This window comes from Vigna unguiculata, chromosome 6 (genome assembly GCF_004118075.2).
Source record: "Vigna unguiculata cultivar IT97K-499-35 chromosome 6, ASM411807v1, whole genome shotgun sequence".
Classification (NCBI taxonomy): Eukaryota; Viridiplantae; Streptophyta; class Magnoliopsida; order Fabales; family Fabaceae; genus Vigna; species Vigna unguiculata.
The window spans coordinates 30330773-30355112 of NC_040284.1; the positions used below are offsets into that span (position 1 = coordinate 30330773).

Consider the following 24340-nt stretch of genomic DNA (forward strand, 5'->3'; position numbering starts at 1 on the left):
ATAATAATGTCTATTATGAATAAAAATTTATAATTGATCTCTAAATTAATAATTAAAATAGTTTCTATTATGAACTGGTTTCTAAATTGGCTACTAATATAGCTAAAAAGGTTTTGATTTGTAATAAAGAAATTGGTCTCTAACTATGAATTTGTCTCATTATGAATCTGAAATTTTTCATTCGGTGAAGATAAAATTGAAAAAGCAATTAATAGATACAATCTATTTTATACACCATTAAAATACACTAGTACTTTTTTATTAGTGATTAGTGAATAAAAATTTTCCAAATTCGGGAACAAAAAAGGCTACCTTTGGTTTAGAAATCTTACAAACAAGATAAACATGCCAAACTGGTTGTCCTTCAAATATTACTTCGTTTTGACTTCATTGTAATGGTAATTTACAACTTTGGACACACAACTTTGTTCCCAACCCTATATATGTACATGCATCTTTCATCTTGCAATAGCCACACTCGTAAATCTTTTGTCTCATCTGTTTTTTTTCTACCTACCTACCCCAACATGGAAATCAAGACCAAAGCATTGTTGATTCCATCTCTTCTTCTATTGCTTGCAAACTGCATGCAACATTGTGTCAATGGACAACAACAGAAAGTGCCCTGCTTTTTTGTCTTTGGGGACTCTTTATCTGACAATGGAAATAACAACAACCTTCGAACAGCTGCAAAATGCAATTACAATCCATATGGCGTCGACTTCCAAGAAGGCCCTTCAGGACGATTTACCAATGGAAAAAACCTAGTTGACTTCCTCGGTAATATTCTCAACCTTATATATTTTTTTTTATTGTAAGGTAAAAACTTATATTTTGCTTATCTCGATTTTCTCACTCCATGCACACTTTGCAGCACAATTTTTGGGATTTGAGAAATTCATCCCACCCTTTGCAAACACCAGTGGCTCAGACATACTTAAGGGTGTGAATTATGCCTCCGGAGCAGCTGGGATTCTCTCTGAGACCGGAAAGCGTCTAGTATATAAATAAAATATATATTCTTTATTTGTTCATCTATATATCTAACTGGTTTTGGTATAGTTTTAGATTGTGTTTCAATGCTGAGGCATGCCACTAAATTAGCGTTACGCAATGCAGGGTGAGAATATCCATTTGGAACAACAGCTGAAAAATCACAGAGCCATATATTTGGAAATCGCCAAGGAACTTGGAGATTTTAAGAAAGCAGATTTTAAGAAAGCTAAAGAGTACCTTAACCAGTGTTTGTATTACGTGAATATAGGCAGCAACGATTACATAAACAATTTCTTTCTTCCCCAGCAATACCCCTCAAGCCGAATCTATACCCTTGAGCGATATACCAACCTTCTCATAAACAAGTTATCTCAAAATATTCAGGTATTTTACAATTTTCTATTTGCTTTTCAATCTGTCTCACAAATTCACGATTCTGGGTTAATCTTAACACCGTACATAAAAACTTCTTGATGCCGTATTCATTCGTTATAGCAGGCATAGTTTGAAGGTAATTTGGGTTCTTAGAATTTCAATGGCATTTAAGAACCCTCCCGACGACTTCAAGAGTTTAGGGTTCACTTAAAAAAATATATAGTTACATTTACTAACTCTTTACTTAACTACATTTTCTTCGTATTTGTATTTTGTGTGGCTGGGTGTGCATGTCACAAAATAAATTAAGCATATGAAATTATTATTTTTTGATTCATTTTAGTGTTTTATTTTAGTGTAATATATTGAAAATTATAAGTAAAATCTTATTATTAGATTACATACATACATTTACGAATATTATGCATAGATATTAAGAAGATCCATCATTTATTTAAAAAAAAAAATCTATAAAACTATTTACATTCTCTTTAATCTCAAACAAAAACAAAACTGGCGTTGATATAAATATTAAATTTCACAAAAAATATGATGACGTATTAAAATTAAATTTTGTAATGAAAATTTTATAAACATTATAGCTTTTATTATCCCTCTAAATGTCAGGATTCATATATAACATCACAACATAACAAACATATAAATGAAAGTGATAATGAGAATGACAGGAACTGCATGAGAGAGGAGCAAGAAAAGTGGTGGTAGCTGGGATGGGTCTTATAGGGTGCACTCCACAAGCCATATCTACACGTGGAACAGATGGAAATTGTGTTGCTGAGTTCAATAATGCTTCCTTCCTCTTCAACAACAAGCTCGATGCTAAACTCAACGCACTGAAAAAAGAGTACACTGATTCCGAGTTAATCTTCATAAACAGCACAAGCGCCTCCCTTGACCAATTTGGTATGAACAACATCTTACACTTCATTCTTCTACAGAATTAACTAAGCATGAACGCGTGCATCCACGTTTTTCAGGTTTCACTGTTCTGAATGCTCCTTGCTGCCCTACGAGAGACGATGGACAGTGTGTTGTTGATGGAACACCATGCCCTGATCGAACCCAGTATTTGTTTTTCGATGGATTCCATATCACAGCACTCGTCCACCGACTCATTGCAATCGCTACATACGACCAAATCAAGCCTCTTATTCACCATTGAACCAATCATCCACTTCAAACCGCACCACTCTCTCCTTAAATAACTTCTTCTTATCATCACGCATGCTTCTATCTCCTCAATAACTGCCCAGTTAAATAAAAACTCAATTTTACTTGAGTTAAATTAATTTGTACCCTACTTAAAAGGTTTCTATATATATAATATGAATTAAGTTTAATTTATAAAGATACTATTAGTTTCGTCTTTTTTTTGTTATTTTTTATCTCCTAAAAGTACGTATATGGCATGGCGTGCTTTTTTTTTCTTCTTCTCATTCATGATGAAAAGAAATATTTACCACATAATTGACCTTAATGTTTATGAAGATTACATTTTAAAATTAAATTACTCTTCTGGTGGGTTGAAAATGACAAAATAGAAATAGGAAAGAAATGAGTTTGTTTGTGAGTACATTTTAATGAGTATTGAGATGTTGTTGAGGATATATTATAACATTGAATTACTCTAATGATGGGTTCAAACGACAAAAAGATAGGAAGGTATTGTTTATGAAAACTGTATAGTTTAATTAAAATTTACAGAAATTAATATTTTAATTAAAAAATTGCTAAAATGGATAAGTATTAACATTACCTGATTATAACATTAAATTACTCTTGTTGTAGGCTCAAGTAGGATCAAGTGAGAAAAGAGACAAGAAATAAATAAAAAAAAAAAATCAATCTGTTTATGAAAATATTATTGAAAGTTTATTAAAATCGGAAATTTTTAAAAATTATTAAAATAGACAGGTTGTTCGTAAAATACAATTTCAGGATAAAAAAAGTTAAGTTGTCAAGTACTATATCTTTAATATACTTTTTATAAAAAAAAATAGTAAAAAAGTGGTGCATATATTCTACCCGCACAATTTCTCTTATTTTATTATAATTTTTTTTCTGTCTTCACTCTTGGAGCTCCATTATTTTGGATTGTGCGAAGACTGGGAGGAATCTTGAACTGAACCTGATCGTGATAGAAATATAGACGGTGAAAATGAAATGGAAAGTACAGCACGGATGAAATGAAATTGTGAACTTGAAGTCTAATTTTATTTTTAATTTTATCCTTATATTTAATAAATAAAAATTAATTTTTTCATATTTTCAATTTTAATAAATAATATCATAAGAATTTATAACAAATGAAACATAATATTATAATCAATAGTTGAATGTGAAAAGAAGATATATTTTCAAAAGGTTTACGAGATTTTATAGTCTGCCTCTTAAAAGCTATTTAATTTAATCAAATTTAAATACATCATTTGAATAAAAAAATTGTATAAAGGAAGAAAAACGTTGAATTAAGATTGTAATAAAGAATAATGGGAATCTAAGTCAACTTTAATCAAATAACAGCTAGGAAAAAAATACTTAACAAAGTTTTAAGTTCTTATAATTTTAGAAACTTTTAATTGACTATTTATTAAAAAATTTAATTTTTGTAATCTATGAGTTCTCAAAAATTTAGTTTCTAGTGTTTGAATTTTTTTTTTTAACTATGTGACGTGGTTATTAATTAGGTTAACTCTTATTTTGTTTGTTACCTGTTCAGTTTTTGTCACATTAATTTTATAAATCTATAACAGTCACTCAGTTAACAATCACATTATCTAGTTAATATAAAAATATATCACTAGGACACAATTGAAAAGGTTTTAAATTTTTTAAGATCCAATGCATCACAAAAATCTAACAAGAACTTAATAAAAAATTCTCAAATTTACCAGAAACTTCAAGCTTTATTAAACCTACAAATATTGTTTAACTAAAAAAAAAGAAACAAAAGTTTTATAAATAAAACAAAATTAACAATCAAGAGAAATAACAAAAATAATTTTAAGTTACCTAATAAATTATAAAAAATTTAATAATTAAAAATTAAAAATATAGAAATATAGAAATAAAATATTAAATTATTTTCCATTCTTATATTTAATTTAAAAAATTGAATATTAATTACATTTATATATAAATATTGTAAAATTTCTTAACAATATTACGATAGATTCTAATTATATTCATAAATATAGTTAGGAGGAAGTTGAGGGGGGTTGAATGAATAAACCATGTGCTCCAAGCTTTGATGCAATGCAAGGGGGGCTTCTCCCTGCACTTTCAAAGACTTCTACTGCACCCCCAAATATTAATTGCACGGTCCATTTTACCCTTCTGACTTACCTCTCTCTTAATTAGGTAAAAGTAATTAAAATATTTACTGAAGTAGGTGAACTGAAAGAGACTTGAACTGAAAGAGACTTGGATTTGGTTATTATGTTGCGCATTGCCCCTTCTTCCCCTGACAAGTCACTTTCATTGCTGTTTTCAGAACCTATGAAGCACTTTCGCTGCTCGAAACGTTGTTCCGTTTTTCAGTTGTTTAAGTTATATCTTGTTAAAGTATGTAAGTTATTCTTGGACGTCCATCATCCATCATTTTGAAATACTATATTATGCATGTTCAACTTTGATATATCCACCATTTTATACGATACTGAATGCATTTTTTGTATATAGTGAATGTGCATGTTTGTGAATGGTTATGAATGGGTGATTTGTGTTTGAAGATGCTGATAGATAACGACATGAAAAGAGAAAAAAAAAACTTAGAAAACACAAACCCGGCTTTCGACATCCGGTTATGCCGAATTTATAAATCCGGTTCAAAAATTAAACGGATTTGTGTATCCGATTTTACACAAAACCAATTTGTACACATACACCTACGGATTTAGAAATTCGGTTAAAATATTAAAAAGATTTAGAAATCCGGTTAAAAATTTAAACGGATTTTGGCATCCGGTTTTTCATATACACATACATTGGTGTTTGAAATCCGGTTACACAAAAACGGATTTACAAATCCGTTTCACAAATTACACGGATTTCGATATCCGGTTAAATTTTTAAATTGTTTATATTTTTTGTGATTTATTATATATTTTATTTTATTTATATTTCTTTTTTCAACTTTTAAAAATAAAATGTTTTGTTAAATATTTTTAATAAAAATATAAAATAAATAAGTGGTAAACGGATTTCATTTTACACAAACCGCAAAACTAAATCCGGTATTGATTTTGGATTTTTTTTATTTAGTTTTAGGTGTAATACTTTTTTTATTTGACATATTTGTTTTATATTTTTATTTTTAATTTTATTAATTGGTTGAAAATTTAATTTCCTTTTAATTTAATGTTAAATATTTTTTTATTTGTTATTTTTTAAAATTTTATATTTGATGTTTATGGTTTTAATAATATGTTTTTATGTTTTGTTTATTTTCTAAAGTTTTTTTATTGTGTATCATATAATTTTTTATATGTAATGTTATTTTTAGTCATATCTTTTGAACAACAACTTAATAATAAATAAAATTCAAATTAAATAAAATATTATATAAAACAATTATACAACACCTTAATAATATTAATCAAATTGAAATAAAATATAAAATGTTAAATAAATAAAAAAACTGAACTACCAAAATTTTGGAATGTCGGTACACAAATATCAACCGGATTTCCATTCCCGGTATATAATTTTACTTATATAAATATACACAATCTAAAATTAAATAATTAATATATAAATATTAAAAAATGAAATGAAATTTTATAAATAAAATCAGATAAATAAATAAAAACATCAAAAGCTAACAAATAATAAATAACTAAAAATAACTTTAAAATAATTATATAATTAATCTAGATATTACAAAGACAAATATTTTAAATAAAAATTTATCATTATTAATTAAAAATTAACAAAGTAAAAATAACTATAAAATATATAACTAAAAATATATATGAAAAATAAAATTAAAAATAAAGTAATTAAATGAATAAAAAAATTAACAAATTAAAAAAGATAAAAATAGATACATAAAAGCTGAATTTTTGAAATTCAAGAAATAATAAATATTAATAAAATATATTCTAAAATCAATTAAACAATAACTAAATAACATTAATCAAATTCAAATTAAATTTTATATATTAAATAAATAAATAAAGTAAACTACCGGCATTTGAATGTCGGTAACTTTAAAAAAAAAAAATAATTTAACAATCGGATGATTGCGGGTATATATAAATACATAAAAACTCAAATTCAGAATTAAAAAAATAGGAAATATTAATATCAATTAACGAAATTGAAATGTCAGTATACAAATAACAATTTTAAATAAAAAAATAGTTAACTTATCGGATTTCTATTGCCGTTATATGGTTTTATTTAATATAGAATTAAAATTAAATAATTAATATATAATATAAAGAATTTAAAATTAAATTTTATAAATAAAATTATGTAAATAAATAGAAACATTAAGAGGTAACAAATAATAAATAAGTCAAAATTATTCAAAAATAATTAAATTTTATTAATCTATATATTATAAAGTAAAATATTTTAAATAAAAATTTATCATTATTGATTAAAAATTAACAAAGCAAAAATAACTATAAAATTTAAAATAATAAAATTTTATTTAACGTACTTATATAAAATATAAATAATCTAAAATTAAATAATTAATACATAAATTATAAAATAATAGAAATTAAAACTTATAAAAAAAATTAATAAAAAAATATGAAAATTTAAATTATCACCGGATTACCAATGCCGGTTAAAAGGAAGCTGATTTTGGATTTTTTAACCGAATTTCGACTGCCGGTAGAACATTAAACCGGGGTTTGAATGCCGGTAGAACATTAAATCGGGCTTCAAATGCTGGTGCTTGTGAAAGTTCAAGTTTTTACCGGATTTAGAAAGCCGGATAAATATTTTACCGGGTTTCGAAACCCGTTTTACGAAATCCAAACTTCTACGAACGATCCTATGTTACGTGATATATTTTTTGCATGTTGAAACAATAATAAGAATTCTCATCTCCATCTCCAAGTATATTCAAACAATAATCATAAATACAACTATATTCAAACAATAATCATAAATACAAGAATAATGCTTACTGGAAAAAGAAAGAACCTTTCCTCGCAGATCTTCACAGCGGCTGGTGTGGGTTTGGATGCAAAGGGTCTCCCCTAGCAGCAGCAGAAGCAGCAGAAGCTTTGCATTCAATTTGGGGGATGTGAGATTAAAGGTAACATTGAAGAGAAACTGGACGGATTTATCACAGGCGTGAGTTAAGAGAGCAGAGAATATTTTTTAAGAGCAGAGAATTTTTTTTAAAGCAGAGAATCTTTTTGACTTTTTTTACCGTTTAACAGTAAAAGGTTCAGAGGATATTATTGGAATTTTAAAATTTTTGGGGGTGTAGTAGAAATGTTTGGAGGTGCAGGGAGAAACCCCCAATGCAAGTTCTTCCATTTGAAGGATTTGGGGCCTTTGGTGGAGCCCGAGCCCAGGCCCACTAACTCGTGGAAAATGAGTTTCCAAAAAGGAAATCTGATAAGTCCCACTATGGTTAGGTGTGTGAACAGAGAAGTCAGAAGGTAACATGTGCATTATGAGTGTTACTGTGTTACAATTGACTAAAGTTTTGGTGTAACTAGTTACAAAAATAACATGTAAGACAAAACTGTTAAAGTGAAGATGCACGATTCAGTCCAAGTGACAGGACGGTGCTTCGATAAAACAAAATAGCACCATCAATTGATATTTGGGAGACTTCCTTTTCATTATTATTTTTTTATTGAGATTAATTAGAAATTTTAATTTATTTTTGACAAAATTATTTTAGGATAAATATTAACTATGTTTTATTAGAGTGACGTCTATGGTAACTTTTTTATTCAATATTTATGTGAATTGTATTTCTGATAAAGTCACTAGTATTACTTTTTGTCGATAACTAATAACATCTTATTTTAATGTTGGCCAAAAAAAACTTTCAATCAATCTTTATTAATACTTTTTTTATTTGGACTAATATCATTTAGAAATATATTTCAATTAATATCAACTGAAAATTAAAAAAGAACTTAACAACAACTCAAAAAAATCATCTTTAATATAAGTTAAAATAATTATAACTAATATTTGTCGAATACAATTTCAGTTGATAAATTGAAAATATATGGAGAGACTATGATTTAAAAAAAGTCCCGACCAAACAGAATATCTTATTGATATTTTTGAATGGTTTAAATATGTTGTTAGTCCTTTAATTTTCAGTAAATTTTAGAATTAGTTAATTTTGAAACTTTGGACCAATTTAATCTTCATCTTTCAAAATACATGGATTTAGTTCTTTTAATCAAATTTTGTTAAGTTTATTTGACATTTCAAACTCGTTTCATAATAGTATCTGACTTAACATTAAATAAAAAAAATGTGTCAAACAGTATAAACAACTAAAATGCAGTCATGAAATGCATACGAAATTTGATTAAAATGACTAAATCTACATATTTTGAAAGATGAAAGATTAAATTGGTTCAAAGCTTCGAAATGTACTAATTCTAAAATTCACTAAAAATTAAAGAACAAAAACATATTTAACCTCTTTAAATTATTAAAAATTAGTTAGTAAAATAAATAATTATATTTAGTTTTTTTTAACTATGAAATTTCTGAAAATACTATGAGCCTCTATTTGTTTCTATGTATTGATTTGTTGTGCTCGATAATAGAAAAACGAGTGACACTTCCATTTGTTTCACACGATTTGAAGAGAAAATGGAGCGTGAATTTGCAAAAGATATTGGGAACGTTCTCTCTCTCTCTCGCTGGGATAAGAAGAAAAGGAGAGAGCATTTTTTCATATATCCTCACTCACAATATTTTTGTATAAAAAATACGAAATTCATGATCAAATGTGTGATACCAGATAACGAACTTCCAAATAATTTATTTTCTTATTTCAATTTTATACAAGAGAATCGATTATCTCCTTCTTTTTACTTGTTAAGCAAAACTGATTCTCATATTTACATAATCGTTTCTCGTATTTTGAACGTTTGTTATATTGGAGTTGTTGTGTTGGATGGCATGTCTTGTGCATGGGTAGTAGTGTAGGTTCGCCTTCTCTCGCTAATACTGATTGATGCTCGAAGATGCTCCTAAAGGAAGATAAAGAACAAGCTATGCAGAAGAAAAAAACATGAAAAAGAAAGCTGAATAATAATAATAATAATAATAATAATAATAATAATAATAATAATAATAATAATAATAATAATAAGGGTTAAATATGTTTTTATTTCCTGAACTTTTATCTAAGATTGGATCTCGTCCCTGTATGAAACTTCGATATATTTTAGTCCCTAAACTTAAAAAATGAATGAATATATAATCATTTTAACCCAATTATGATAACTTTTTGACACATTTTCCAGCAGATATTGAACCGAGAATGTGTCAAACGATGTAAACAACTTCAATACTAACATGATATGTGTTTGACACGTCAAATAAAATTAACGGAATTGGATTAGAGGTGTTAGGATTCCAAGTGTAAGTCTAAGTCCCACATTGGCTATAAATGAGAAAGTAAAGCAATATATAAGGATAAAGACCCCATAAACTCATTGCCTTAAGGTTTTGAGTTGAGAGTGATGTCAATGTCTTATACGGTTGAACTCAGGTCTCATTGGTGTTGTATCTTCCCAGTCCAGTGATATCCCTCTGTAAACCTAATAAGTGGTATCAGAGCCGGCTCAAAGGTCTCATATTCATTTATTTTTAAAGTTTAGAGAGCAAGATGTATTGAAGTTTCGTAATAAAATCCAATTTTAGATAAAGTTCAGCAACTAAAAACATACTTAATAATAATAATAATAATAATTTTTTAAATTATAATTTATTTTTAATTTAATTTCTATCAATTCCATATTATTTTAATATTATTTTATCAATTTATAATAACTCATTTTATTATAACGTATCTTACACTAATTATATTTTATGTAAATATTTTTAGGTTCAAAGATAAAAGAGTAATATTTTACTTTTTTCGATTAAAATATATTTTTTAATGTATTAAATTTATAACATCATTTTTTCATCTTATTTTTTATTATTATTTACCATATTTTCTTTAATCAAATAACTTGACTTTCACAATATTTTCTTCAAATTCATTTGCTCGGTGTACACCCAGAAACAAACACAGTGGATAGAGTGATATAGCTTGGGGCCCATGTAGGCGTGGGCTAATGCTAACCTTAGGTTGACACGTTCTATGTTTCCTTTAGCCTTAGCTGGTATTGGTCCTTATTTATCAGACTGATTGTCTTTTTGTAAGATCATCACTCATATCTACACCTTTTACTAATTTATCATCAACATTTAAATATCATGAACAAACAAGTCTCAATATAAGCCATTAAGTATATTACTATAAATTTTTAAATGAATTCTCAATAATTAAATAAAAAATAAATGATTTTTTTCTTATGAATTAAAATTAACTTATACATTTCAATTTTATAAAAACTTCTTATTTAGCTTTTTAAAATTTTATGTTAATTTGTATATAAAATTATTTTAAATTATAAAATATATTGTTTTCATCTTTATATATATATATATATATTAACGACAACTTTATCCCGATAAAATCTAAAAATAAAATTTTGGACAAATTCATATTTTAACCATTTTATTTTACGTGGTTTGTTCTGTTTTTTTTAATGGTGGTCAAAAAATGACTCTGAAATCAAGGCATATTCCATCAATATTACACCTTTTAAGTTCACTAATATTTACATCATAAAAAAATACAAAATTTATAAATAAATTAGACCAAGATAGGACTTCATGAGACAAAATCATACTCAAAAGAAAACTAACTAGGTATACTAAACTAAGGATTGACTAAAAACAATAGTTAACACGTTTATCAAAAATGTTTAATCTCTCTAAAATTTGAAAATACTTAATAAGAGTAACATTATCCAAACAAAGTGCAAAAAGACCCCTATTTATTCATATATTATAGTAGTTAACAATAATTTTTAATAAATTTCACAGTGAAATAGGATAGAAAAAAGATATTTTTCTTTTAATTTTTTCATAAGTGAAACATAATATATGAAGAATGAGTAAAATAATTATTTTAAAAATATAAAACAGATAAAACAACGAATAGAAATTGAAAGAATGTACAATAAATATTCGTTTAAGTCCCCATTTTGATCTTAAAAATTTGATGCGGATTTAATTGAAATGCAGACTTATGAAATCATAAGAGTTATATTACAGTATCAAATATTATAAGTTACAGATTGTAAAAACATGAAAGATATAAGATATATGATAGATATCAGAGATATAAGAGATGTGTTACAACAAATACTTGTTATTCTATTTTATTTATATACTTACTCTCTCTATATATAACAAAATGTAATGGAATTATTTTATTTTTCTGAAAATAAAGTCACAAAATTATTGATCTGATAATTTTCTTTTTTAAATACATGTTTATGTGGGATGGGGATTGAGGTGAGTGTTTACTGGTTTACGATTGAAGAGAGTGGAGAAAATATAAAAAAAATGCCTTAATTTTTTCTCAAACACATTTGATATTTGTTTTTCATTATATTTAATTTTATATTTAAAATTTTATAAAAATTTAAAATATGTTATAAAAAAATAGAAAATTTCCCCAATTTAATTATTTTTATATAAATGCATAAAATTCTAAAAAAAATTGAGATACAATTTCATCCCAATAGTTTTTTTTTTTTTTTTGCTTTCAAAGTGTGTAATGTTCACACAAAAGAAAAACAATGCAGATGTCTTTTGTTTATTCTACCGATTTGGAAATATGTGTGAAGATAAAAATGTAGGACGATGGTATCATACTTCTTTCCCTTGGGACAAAGTTTTTTTTTTTTTTTTTGGGTCGTTTTGACTATAAATTTATAAAATAGGGTCCGTTGAATTTTTTTTTTTCAAATTTGGGTTAAGTCGGGGAGGACAACATTAAAGGCGAAGTCGTCCTCCCCCAAACGGTTTTGCTAGTTTTGATTTTTTTTTTGAAAAAGCAATGTCATCAGTGCAGATTACGGTTTCTGCACATATGAGAGTGAAGTCGTCGTCTCATATAACGACTTCACTTTTAGTTTTTTTTTTTAACGTTGTTGTAGATTTATTTTAATTTTTCAATTTTTTTTTTTAACCTTTTAGTTTTTATTTTATTTTTTTTTACAAAATTTTGTTAACATAAGAGATTATATTTATTTTTTGGTAATTATTTTTTATTGGTACAATAAATTAATTTAATAAAATATATTACATAATAAAAATTACGTTCAACTATATTAATGTTTATTTTTATTCCAATTTTTTTTTACCACTTATTGTTAAAAAAAAAAACTTAAAAGTGAAGTCGTTATCCGTGAAAATGATTTCACTGTTCAAATGAATAGAAACCGATCTCGTCCCTAACAACTTTGTTTTAAAAAAAAAAAAATATATGAAACCGGCTGGATGAAAGACGACTTTAACTTTAGTATCATCCTCCATCCTGATAACTTAACCCTGTTTTACGAAAAAAAATAAAAATTAGACAGGCTTTTTTTACAAATTGGAGTGAAAATCGACCCCAAATAAAACAAAAACGGACAAAAGCGATAAATGCATGTTACATAATGGTAATTTAATATTTTTAGTCTTACTTTATTTTACTATGCATATTCATGTGAGATGATTCTTCCCCTGCACTTGTGCATGGCATGACAGAGATTCCTTATAGCAGGGAATTCTTGACCAGAGGATAATGGTGGTGACCTTATCAGGATTGTGAATTTACATTATAAACCTTTCACGGATTCCATGATTCCATTTGGTTCACACAAGAACTCCGTTGCTCCCTTTTACTGTGGACGTTCTTTGTGTGTTTTATGTGCGGTGGTGGTCGTTTTTGTTGTGGTCGGATGATATAATTTAGAAGGACAATTTATTTACTTAAAAAATTTGAAATTTTTTATTTTAAAATTATTTGTTTGGAAAAAGTAATTGGAAAAAAAATTAAAATTTAAGAAATTTTGAAAAATATTTCAAATTAATAATATAGAAGAATTTTAAATATTTTCATAATTATAAGAAATTTGGAGTTTCACACATTTTTACTCTAGTATCACTCCACTCACGAAAGTTAAGTCGAGACGGCCAGAATCCACAGTCGAGCTGAGTCAATTTAGGCCAAAAGTCATGCCGAGTTGACTAAGAACAAAAGTAGAGCTAAATTGACCCAAGACAAAGTCAAGTTGAATCGATCTAGGCCGAAGTTGAACCAAGTTAACCTAGGGGTGACAAAAGGAGTTGGGCCCAAGGAACCAGCCCGTCAACCCATGTTAAAAGGAACGGGTTGGGTTGAAGATTTAAACCCGTAAGTCCGTACTGGTCCATCCTGTCCAGTCCGTCAACTTGACGGGCCAAAGTATGGGCCAACTCATCTTGGCGCGTTGGTCCATTTTAAGAAAATAAAATAAAATAAAAGTAATTAAAAAGATTACTTTTTTATATTATATATTTTTAATGTATAAATATATAATAGTATTGTAATTTAAATCATTCACACCTACAAATTAAGTTTAAAGTTATAATTGAATAATTTAATATGTAAATTTAATAATTATTTTAACTGATCTAATTAAAAACATTAACTAATCAATTAAAAGTTAAAAAAATATTTTATTTGATTAAATATGACTTTAACAATAATTTATATGTATATATAAATCAATTTAAAAATATAAAACAAATTAAAACTTTTGAAAACAAATTAAAAAACTTCAAAAAAAACTGGATGGGTCAGCCCGGCCCGACCCGTTAGCCTGTCCTATACGGGACAGGTTGGGATTATTGGCCCATTTCTGTTTGACGGGCCACATACGGGCTGAGCCAAAACGGGCCGGACTGGCCGTTTTGCCACCCCTAAGTTAACTTGGACCAAATTATTATTAATATTAAATAATAATAATAATACAATATAACATTAATAATAATAATATTAGTACATATTAATAATAATATAATAATAATAATAATAATACTAATATTATTATCATATTACTAATAATATTATTATATTACCAATAGTATTATTATATTATTGTACTAGCGTAAACACAAGCACTATCGTGCATGTGTGTATTAGTAGGTGATAATTTTGTAATGTTGTTAAGTTAATATATAAAATAAAATTATATTTATTAAAAATAAAGTGAAATATGTCAGAACAAATAAAAGAATAATTATTGATAAATAAAGAGAAGAGGAGAAGCAGAGATAGACAATTTTATAAAAAGCTTATAAAAGTAACGTCAATTTTTAAAAATTTAATAAATAATTATATTTAAAGGATAAAATTAATATTTTAAAATGTAGACATAAAAGAGTAAATTCCCTTTATATTTTGTTATAGATTACTGATAATATTATTATATTACTAAATAATAATATTATTTTTATTGTTATTATTAATATAATAATAATAATAAGATTTATATTATTATTATTATTATTAATATATAATAATATCATTATATTATTATTAATAATAGTAATATATAATAATATTATTATTAATAATAATGATATTATATAATAATAATATATAATATTTTATCGGTGGTTTTTTTTAACAAATAACTCACATTTTAATTTTCATTAATTTTGATCAATCATATTTTATTTCAAAAATAATGTTATTAATTAAGATTTTGTTTTATTTAAAATATCACTCACATCTTATTTTAACTTAAATTCAATAATTATTTTATTTTAAATTAATTTCATCAATTATTTTTTAGTTTAGTTAGTAACTCATTTTATTTTAAATTAATTTAAACTAATTAAATTTTATTTTAAATTAATTTTAACCAAAAAGACAAAATTATAATTTTACAATTTTATAAATAAAAATATTTTTTTTATCTATTACATCCACACACTTTTATGAAATTTCTTTCATTTATGTTTAATTTTTCATTTAATACAAATAACATCACTTTTCATTCTCTTTTCCTCGTTCATTTTTATCATTTTCCACTATATATCTAAAGAGTAATTTTTTCAAAAGAAACACAAACTTAATCCAAAACACCCTCATCTCATCTTCCGCTAACGGTGCAAACCATGGTGACTACCTATAATACTAATGAATTTACCGATATATTCTATTACATACATACATATAAGACAAATCAAGATTGAACTTTTATCTTCTTTTTTTTCTAGCAAGGTCATCACTGTCACTAATTTTATATTTTGTACTTCTTGGGTGGTCCCGATCACCATCCCTAATTTTCTTTTTAATATTTTGTTGGTGGTCTATCACCATCTATTTTTACTAGGATTGAGTACCATTGAATAAGATTTTTCCGACAGGAAATTAAATGAGGGAGACATCAACTTTTGAATTGGGACGTTAGAAGGTTAGTTCTTTAATCCTCAGGGCACCTCTTTTTTATTGCTTGTTAAATCATAATAATTTTAGATGACAAAGAAGTTCCAAGTCCATATAGATATGAGGTCTCTCATGAAACGGAACATCTTTTCGAATTTCATCTTCTCTTAGCCATGGTGACCAGTGTCAGATTTCACGGACAAGTTCACGGGTCCATTGTATAGTGAAAATCTTGAAGATGGATGATTTGCACAACGTTTATTGTATACGTATCTACAATTTACAATGCAACCATATTTGTCAATGCTATATCAGATCGTGTTGGAACTATCTTAGCCACATGTTTTATACCAAACAAGCGACATTAAATAAACTGTCAGTTTTTTTTTTCTTTTTTTTTCTGCATAGTGTTGCAATAATGGCGCGCAGAGCCCGTAACTCAACAGTTACCTTCAATACTCAATTCATTGGCGCGGACTTTTTGTTTTTATATACGCAGTGTGTGAAACTTGCCTATCAAATCATTCACGTGTTTATTTTGATTCACGATATATAGAGCAACAAGGCTTCCCCTTGTTTCCAGGAGCATAACTTAACTTCTATTGCCTCAACAATTCCTCTGCTTAGACATGGCTTGTGAAACCAATACATGGTTGGTTATGTTTTTTCTTTTCTTGGCTGCAAACTGCATGCAACACTGTGTTCTTGGGGTGTCCCAAGTGCCATGTCTTTTTATCTACGGGGATTCCATGTCTGACAGTGGAAACAACAATGAACTTCCAACCACTTTCAAATCTAATTACAGACCTTATGGGGTGGACTTTCCATTAGGACCAACTGGAAGATTTATCAATGGCCGAACAGAAATTGACATAATTGGTAACATTTCTATATACTTATCAAGACCTCTAATCTTTCTCTGTCTCATTTTTCCCTTAATACTATTTACATTCAGCGATATTTTAACAGTGCAGAAAGAATTAAAACTATGTCTATTTATAGAGCCATGAGTCTTTTACACTTTGTTGAAGCTCACACACTATTGGATCCACATATGCAGCTCAGTTTCTGGGATTTGAGAGTTTCATACCACCCTTTGCAAACACTAGCGGATCAGACATACTCAAGGGTGTGAACTATGCATCAGGTGGAGCTGGAATACGCGTTGAAACCGGCTCGCATGCGGTATAAATCAAAGAGCCTACTTCTTTCTTGTTTCTCACGATCTTCAATTGCTCATGGTGAGTTCTTGCGTTACAATTTTCGGGTGTATGCTACTAAACTAATTCAATACAGGGTGGGTCTATCAGCCTGAGATCACAGCTAGCAAATCACAGAGTCATAGTTTCTGAAATTGCTACCAGACTCGGAAGTCCTGACTTGGCTCAACAATACCTTGAAAAATGCTTGTATTATGTGAACATAGGTAGCAATGATTACATGGCCAATTACTTCCTTCCCCAGTTCTACCCAACAAGCAGCATCTATACTATTGAGCAATATACAGAAGCTCTGATCGAAGAGTTATCTCTGCATTTACAGGTATCCATTGAAGTTGTGTTTGAGAAATGATTACAACATGAATAAATTAATGTAGATCCTATTGTGGTCAGGCTTTGCATGAAGTTGGAGCGAGAAAGTATGCGATTGCAGGGTTGGGTCTTTTAGGATGCATTCCTGGTATCATGGCTTCTTATGGGACAAATGAATCTTGTGTTGAAGAGCAGAACGCTGCAGCATTCCATTTTAATAACAAGCTTAAAGCTCTGGTGGATGGACTCAATGACGCATTCTCTGCTGATTCCAAGTTCATCTTTATGGACACTCAAGCATTGGCCATTTACCTTCGCGAACAACAACGTACTTTGTTTGGTTTTTTTTATTCAAAGAAAATTTTTGTCTTTAACTAAGGTTAACCATATACATATTCCATGTGTCTCAGGTTTCGAGGTTCCAGAAGCTCCTTGCTGCCAACCAGGGTTATCGGGGCTGTGTATTCCTGATGAAACGCCGTGCAATGATAGGAACGCTTATGTGTTTTGGGATGCATTCCACCCCTCTGAGGCATGGAACCTACTCAATGCAATAACAAATTATAATTCTACCTCTACTTCAGCCTTCACTTATCCAATGGACATCGAGCACCTTGTTGACTATGAAATTAAAATGGAATTGGAACTCACTAATCACTCCACTTCACGACTTAGTGCCACTGAATAAGCTTTCGTTATCATGCAGTAGTTCATGTGGGATATACTACTGAATAAAATGGCTGTCCTTCATCAAATATGGTCCTACTTGTCTTGGATTTTATTACTTTGTAATCTATAGCTTGTATGCTGTCATGAATGCAGGCATAGTTGTTGTTGTTTTTGTGGAATGCAATTCTAAATCAAGGATGTAATATATAATTTGCAAAACTAATGAATAATGAGTTTATCATTCTACCAGTAAAACTCACAATATAATTTATAACCGAATAAATGGAACAATTTGTGATGGAGATTAAGACGTAGTAAAATAGTCATTATATATTATTCATATAAGAAGTAAAGTTCAAAAGACTTTACCATCTTATGTAGTAAAATAGTCATTATATATTTTTATTTCTGTAATGAAATATTTTTACATAACATTAAAAAACCAGAAAGACCCGCTTTAATCTTCACAGTACGTTTCATTTGTGGTATGCTAAATCGCAGTAAATAAATACAGATGAGTGATTCGATGATAAACGTGTTAGCCAGTAGAAACATCTTTAATGAAAGTTATTTACAAAAATGACTCATTATGTCGTAAAAACCTGTTTGAAACAACTATCATTTGATAATTTATCTTTTATTAAAAATCTAAGAGTGAAAGATAATTGTGTAATTATATTATTTAGATTCAATAAAAATACATAAGAGATGGTCAACCGATTTTAATATTGATGAAAGATATGGAAGTATTAAATTTATAATAATAATAATAATAACAAAATCATTGTTTCAGGAGGGATCCGTTTCAAACATGAGCGACACATTGAAATGTCGTTGTTATTCCGCATTTTATGAAAAAAACAGTTCACCTTTTAAGCACCGACAAATGTTTGATGCATGAACACGTTCGAAGTTTTATATTTATTTATGAATTAAAAATATATATAAATATATATAAAATCGCACACTTTCAATAACTATGACTATAATTAAATTATATAAAATATAAACCCATCAACTTTTATATATATATATATATATATATATATATATATATATATATATATCATAAGTCTTATACGTATATAAAATATTTAATATTATTTTTTATATCAAAATCTTAAGTATTGTGGTTATAAATATTTTATTTATAAATATTTAATTCTATATAATATTTAATTTTATTTATTTTATTCGATATTAAACTTTTCACTTGCACCTAAACTATTTCCGAAGATTTTTTCTGTTTATCATCACTATGGGCCATATGGATGTAGCGTGCCACCATGACAATGGTGAGCTCCAAAGGGATTTTGGTGGCAGTGGAGTTTTCCGAGACGGAGGAGATGATCTGGTGCGTGTAGTATATATATATATATATATATATATATATATATATATATATATATATATATATATATATATATATATATATATGAAATTTGAAATTGTCAACTACCACAAAATTTAATGAATTCAATCTATCTATTTAATATTCGATATGCAAAAAGTAGTGATAGAATAAGATTCGTTCCTCATTTTAATCATCAAAATCATGTTAAAAATAAAAAAATATTTTTCAGATTAGACATATCGTACGAGTGTCGATGTCCGATACGTGTCGGATACGGAATACGCCATATATGAGGCGTGTCGGAACATGGCCGCTCCGTTGGACTCGGATACGGTGGAGATCGCCAGGGTGGAGGAAATGATTAGGCGCGCAAAGTAGCATGTGAACATTGTGGGTTTTGCATCAACTTGACCTCGATTTCTTGTTTGGTTTGTGAATGGGAAAGGGTTTTTGAATATGTAGTTTTTCTTAGTTGATGTTTAGTTTGGGCTGTTCAGTTGGTTGATTGGGGCTAGCTTATTTAGAAAAATAATATATTGAGTTTTTGGTTTCATCTATAATAATCAAATGTTTGTTGTTGCTTCAACATCAGAGTTCATCTTCTTCTTGATTTTTTTTAGCTTAGTTTGTTTATGACTTTTAAAGATTGTCGATCTGTATTGCAGAAACAAGTTTATTGGATTTATGTTAAAATAATATTTATTATTTAGAACCTCTCTTGAGATGAGTAATTCAGTTTAAACATTTGTTTTTTATATTCAAAAGCCTCATCTTTTAGAAAAAGTTAAAATAAAAAAGTAATTATATACAATTTTTTTAATCCATTACAGTATTTTATATAATCAAGCCCAGGTACGAACGTTGCAATAATTGAGTGTTTGAAGTTGAGGGTTGACTTAACATTTTTTAACCAATAATGAAGGGCTTGATAACCCTGCCACCATCGTGCCTACTTTTCTTGTTCTCTGTCCATGTTCCTCATTTCCTGGACCATAACCTAATCACTTTTTCCTCCTCATCAATTCCTCAGCTTTGGGATGGCTTGTGAACCCAACGTGTGGTTGGTTATGCTTCTTCTTTTCTTAGCTGCTTACTGCATTCAACATGGTGTCCATGGCGTGTCCCAAGTGCCTTGCCTTTTTATCCTTGGGGACTCTTTATCTGATAGTGGAAATAACAATGATCTTCCAACCTCTGCAAAATCTAATTACAGACCTTATGGCATCGACTTCCCCGCTGGACCAACTGGAAGATTTACCAATGGCCGAACAGAAATTGACATAATCAGTAAGGGTTGTTTCATTACATTTTCATAGCTGTTTTCAGTTTTTGAATGAACAAAAAAAAAAATAACAAACTTTTCTTTACACTTATGAAGACCTATAAAGTCTCTCTTTTTGCCTTAGCTATTGAGCATTTAAGGTTGCAAGCATAAATTTTAAATTCAAATCTCATGAATTTTAGGGTGTATAATTTTGAGCTGGGATGATGCACTTCCTTCGGTTTAGCCTGCGATTCTTCAGTAGTACTAACAGAATAAAAACTGTATTTGTTTGTCACAGACTAAAGTTCTATAATTGCAGCTCAGCTTCTGGGATTTGAGAATTTCATCCCACCCTTTGCAAACACCAGTGGTTCAGACATACTTAAAGGTGTGAACTATGCATCAGGTGGAGCTGGAATACGCAATGAAACCGGATCACATTCAGTACTAATCAAAGAACTCAATTCTTTCTAGTTTGCTCAAAATCTTCAATTAGTTTACGGTGGAGTGATTGTGTAACAATTCTCATGCATGCTACTATGTTAACGCAATGCAATGCAGGGCGGTTCTATCAGCTTGGGATTACAGTTAGCAAATCACAGAGTCATAGTTTCTGAAATTGCTACCAGATTTGGAAGTCCAGACTTGGCTCGACAATATCTTGAAAAATGCTTGTATTATGTGAACATAGGCAGCAATGATTACATGGGAAATTACTTTAATCCTCAGTTCTACCCAACAAGCCGAATTTATAGCCTTGTGCAGTATACACAAGCTCTAATTGAAGAGTTATCTCTGAATTTACTGGTATCCATTGAAGTTTTCTTTTTCACAAATGATTGTAATGTGAATGATTATAAATCCTATCATCATACTAATCATATACTTGTTTTTGCATTGTAAGTATTGAATGGTTTTTATGTTTCTAAAGTCATGAAATGCTTTGACTTTTTCATTCAATACTTTTTTATAGAGAAATTGTCCCACCCACCGATTGAATATGTAAAATTTTAAAAGTCTTATCTACCTTTAGTTTTTATAGGATGATAGTATAAAGTTTTACTCTAACAAGACATAGAAACTGAACTTTTTTTCGTACAAAGTATCTATAAGGTTTATAGGAGGATGTAGTTACTTTATGGAATAATAGTTGTAGCATCTCAGTTGAAGTACACCATGCATGATATGATGATTGAGCTGGGCAATTTGATTTCTATGGACAGGCTTTACATGATCTTGGAGCAAGAAAGTACGTGTTGAATGGGTTAGGCCGTTTCGGATGCACTCCAGGTGTGATGCATTCTCATGGGACAAATGGATCTTGTGTTGAAGAGCAGAATGCTGCTGCACTAGATTTCAATAATGAGCTTAAAACTCTTGTGGATCAATTCAATAACAGGTTCTCTGCTAATTCCAAATTCATCATGATACACACGGCACCAAAGGCCTTTGACACACATGGTAATAAATTTGGTTTTGCGTATTGTTCAATCCACATATCCAAATTAAAAGCAATGTATTGCCTTTGGCTGAGGTGCATGCAGTATAATAATACTATGTATATTCTTACCTTGATCTTGATTCCTAAATAATATGGAATTATTTTGAAGTATGGGAATAATATATAACCATATATAGTCCATGTGTCTCAGGGTTTTTGGTTTCTGATGCTGCTTGCTGCCCATTGGGGTGTATTCCTGATCAAAAGCCGTGCAATAATAGGAGTGATTATGTGTTTTGGGATGAAGTCCATCCTACTGAGGCATGGAACCTACTCAATGCAATCCCAGCTTATGAATCTATCATTGATCCAGCCTTCGTTTATCCAATGGATATCAAGCACCTTGTTGACTGGGAAGTTAAGAGGGTATTGGAGTTTCCAAATGGGGCAACTTCACAGCTCAGTGTCACTGAATAAGTTCTGGTTATCATGTAGTCATTCATAAGGAGTTGAATATGTATGAATGTCCTGCTACTTAATTTGAATGACAAAGTGGATTTAACCAAGTGAGTAAATTGCTTATCCTCTGCCTCAGATTTTGTCCAATTTATAGAGTAAACTAAAAATTTTGTTTTCAAGCATCCTACTTTTTCCTACTTAAACCTTTGAAGTTATTGACAAGTCTTTAAAGTTCTGACATTTATTCTGTTAGCCCCTTTGTTCCTGTTATTCGGTTGGACCAATTTAGATGTAAGTATATCCTTTATCTAAGTTCCACCTACTTTTTTTTTGCCCTTTATTGTTGAAAGAAACGTCCATATATGCAGTGTTTTGTTTCATAGCATGATGAAAAGAAACGTCCATATAGTTGTTATCACAACTATAAAAAAATATCACTAGATGTTTATTCTTTACTTAATATATTTGCATTTTATAACAAATATAAGTAAATGTTTTTGAATAATTTCTGTTTCATAACAGTCCGAGGGATGGTTGAAACAATAATGGTTAAAAAAAATCACCACCATATATTGGAAAAATTAATAAATAAAACATACATATTCCTTTATGGGCTTTCGGCTAAGATAATGATGAATTCATTGCAGAAATTGAAGGGGCCCATTACCTCCACTGTCTTCCCCGTTTTGTATCAACTTTTAATTCCACCCCCAAAATTTTCTCTTTCCACCACAAGCCTTTTTTGTTGTTGTTCATTTTCAAATAACACCCTGTTAAAAGTGCATTTACGTTAAACAATATGCAGAATGAAAATGTGTTTTAATTGTTTTAGTGGGTGTACATTTCATATATGATGAAAACACACATTCTTGTTATGCATAATGAAAGTCTGTGTTATCAGAATTAGACCAATCATTGACCAAGTCAAGTTATACTGAATTAATGAGTTGATGGTGGAACTCGTAGATTGAGCACAAAAACTGCCATATATTATTTAAAATTTTATATTACATGTATTGTTATAAAAACAATTTACTGTATATGTATTAAGCATGAACGTGAGAAGTGATAAGTTTTCTATTAGAATCCACCAATTATTACTGTGTAGATGAATTTAATAGAAAAAAATTGCTTAAATTCCCTTTTGTTCTTTATAATTTTGCGAAAAGTGATTTTGGTCCAGTAAAAAAATTGCTTAAATTCCCTTTTCATTTTTCAAATTGTTAATAAAACTGCTAACCTATGTTAGAATAAAATGATGTATTAAAGTCTTGTCAAATTTTATTATTAATATTTCAAATAAATTAGTAATTGACCATAGACGACGCGTGTTGTTAAAGAAGGGAGGGATGTGGTAAAATATTGAATACAAGGGTAAGAGCGACTTTTCACTTATTTAAAAAAATGAGTGAAAAGAGAAAAACGAGTGGGAATAGCAAAACTCCTGTGAGCCTGTGATAACGACATATTGTTGAATAGTACCTCTTACTGTTTAATAAAGCGTCATAAATAGATAGAAGTGCTAATTACGTCGTTTTTTTTAAAATTAGCACTAATTATTTTTACATTATTCTCGCTAGAAAATAGTTTTGTATCTGAACAATCTATAACCATTACTATTTACTTTTTTTTTATTTCTTATATGATTATTGTCGTTAACTAATTTTCTAATTTTCATTATTAAAAAAATCATAATGAATAATAAAATATTGGAATTATTTTTGTTATGTAA

At 28.5% G+C, this 24340-nt stretch overlaps 3 protein-coding genes across 3 annotated transcripts; all 3 read left to right on the forward strand.

Moving 5' to 3' along the window:
• Positions 1-486: 486 nt before the first annotated feature.
• Positions 487-2740, forward strand: LOC114187713 (GDSL esterase/lipase At1g29670-like). Its single transcript, XM_028076036.1, has 5 exons — positions 487-780; positions 875-999; positions 1120-1380; positions 2061-2295; positions 2370-2740. Exons 1-5 carry the CDS (start codon positions 528-530, stop codon positions 2552-2554), a joined length of 1059 nt encoding a protein of 352 aa, XP_027931837.1. The 5' UTR covers positions 487-527; the 3' UTR covers positions 2555-2740.
• Positions 2741-16447: 13707 nt separating this feature from the next.
• On the forward strand, positions 16448-18345 carry LOC114187329 (GDSL esterase/lipase At1g29670-like). Its single transcript, XM_028075549.1, has 5 exons — positions 16448-16768; positions 16950-17074; positions 17186-17431; positions 17503-17749; positions 17832-18345. The coding sequence occupies exons 1-5, from the start codon at positions 16519-16521 to the stop codon at positions 18107-18109; spliced, it is 1146 nt and encodes a 381-aa protein (XP_027931350.1). The 5' UTR covers positions 16448-16518; the 3' UTR covers positions 18110-18345.
• Positions 18346-20357: 2012 nt separating this feature from the next.
• Positions 20358-22755, forward strand: LOC114187085 (GDSL esterase/lipase At1g29670-like). Its single transcript, XM_028075213.1, has 5 exons — positions 20358-20731; positions 21028-21152; positions 21270-21515; positions 21932-22169; positions 22361-22755. The coding sequence occupies exons 1-5, from the start codon at positions 20482-20484 to the stop codon at positions 22624-22626; spliced, it is 1125 nt and encodes a 374-aa protein (XP_027931014.1). The 5' UTR covers positions 20358-20481; the 3' UTR covers positions 22627-22755.
• Positions 22756-24340: the final 1585 nt, after the last annotated feature.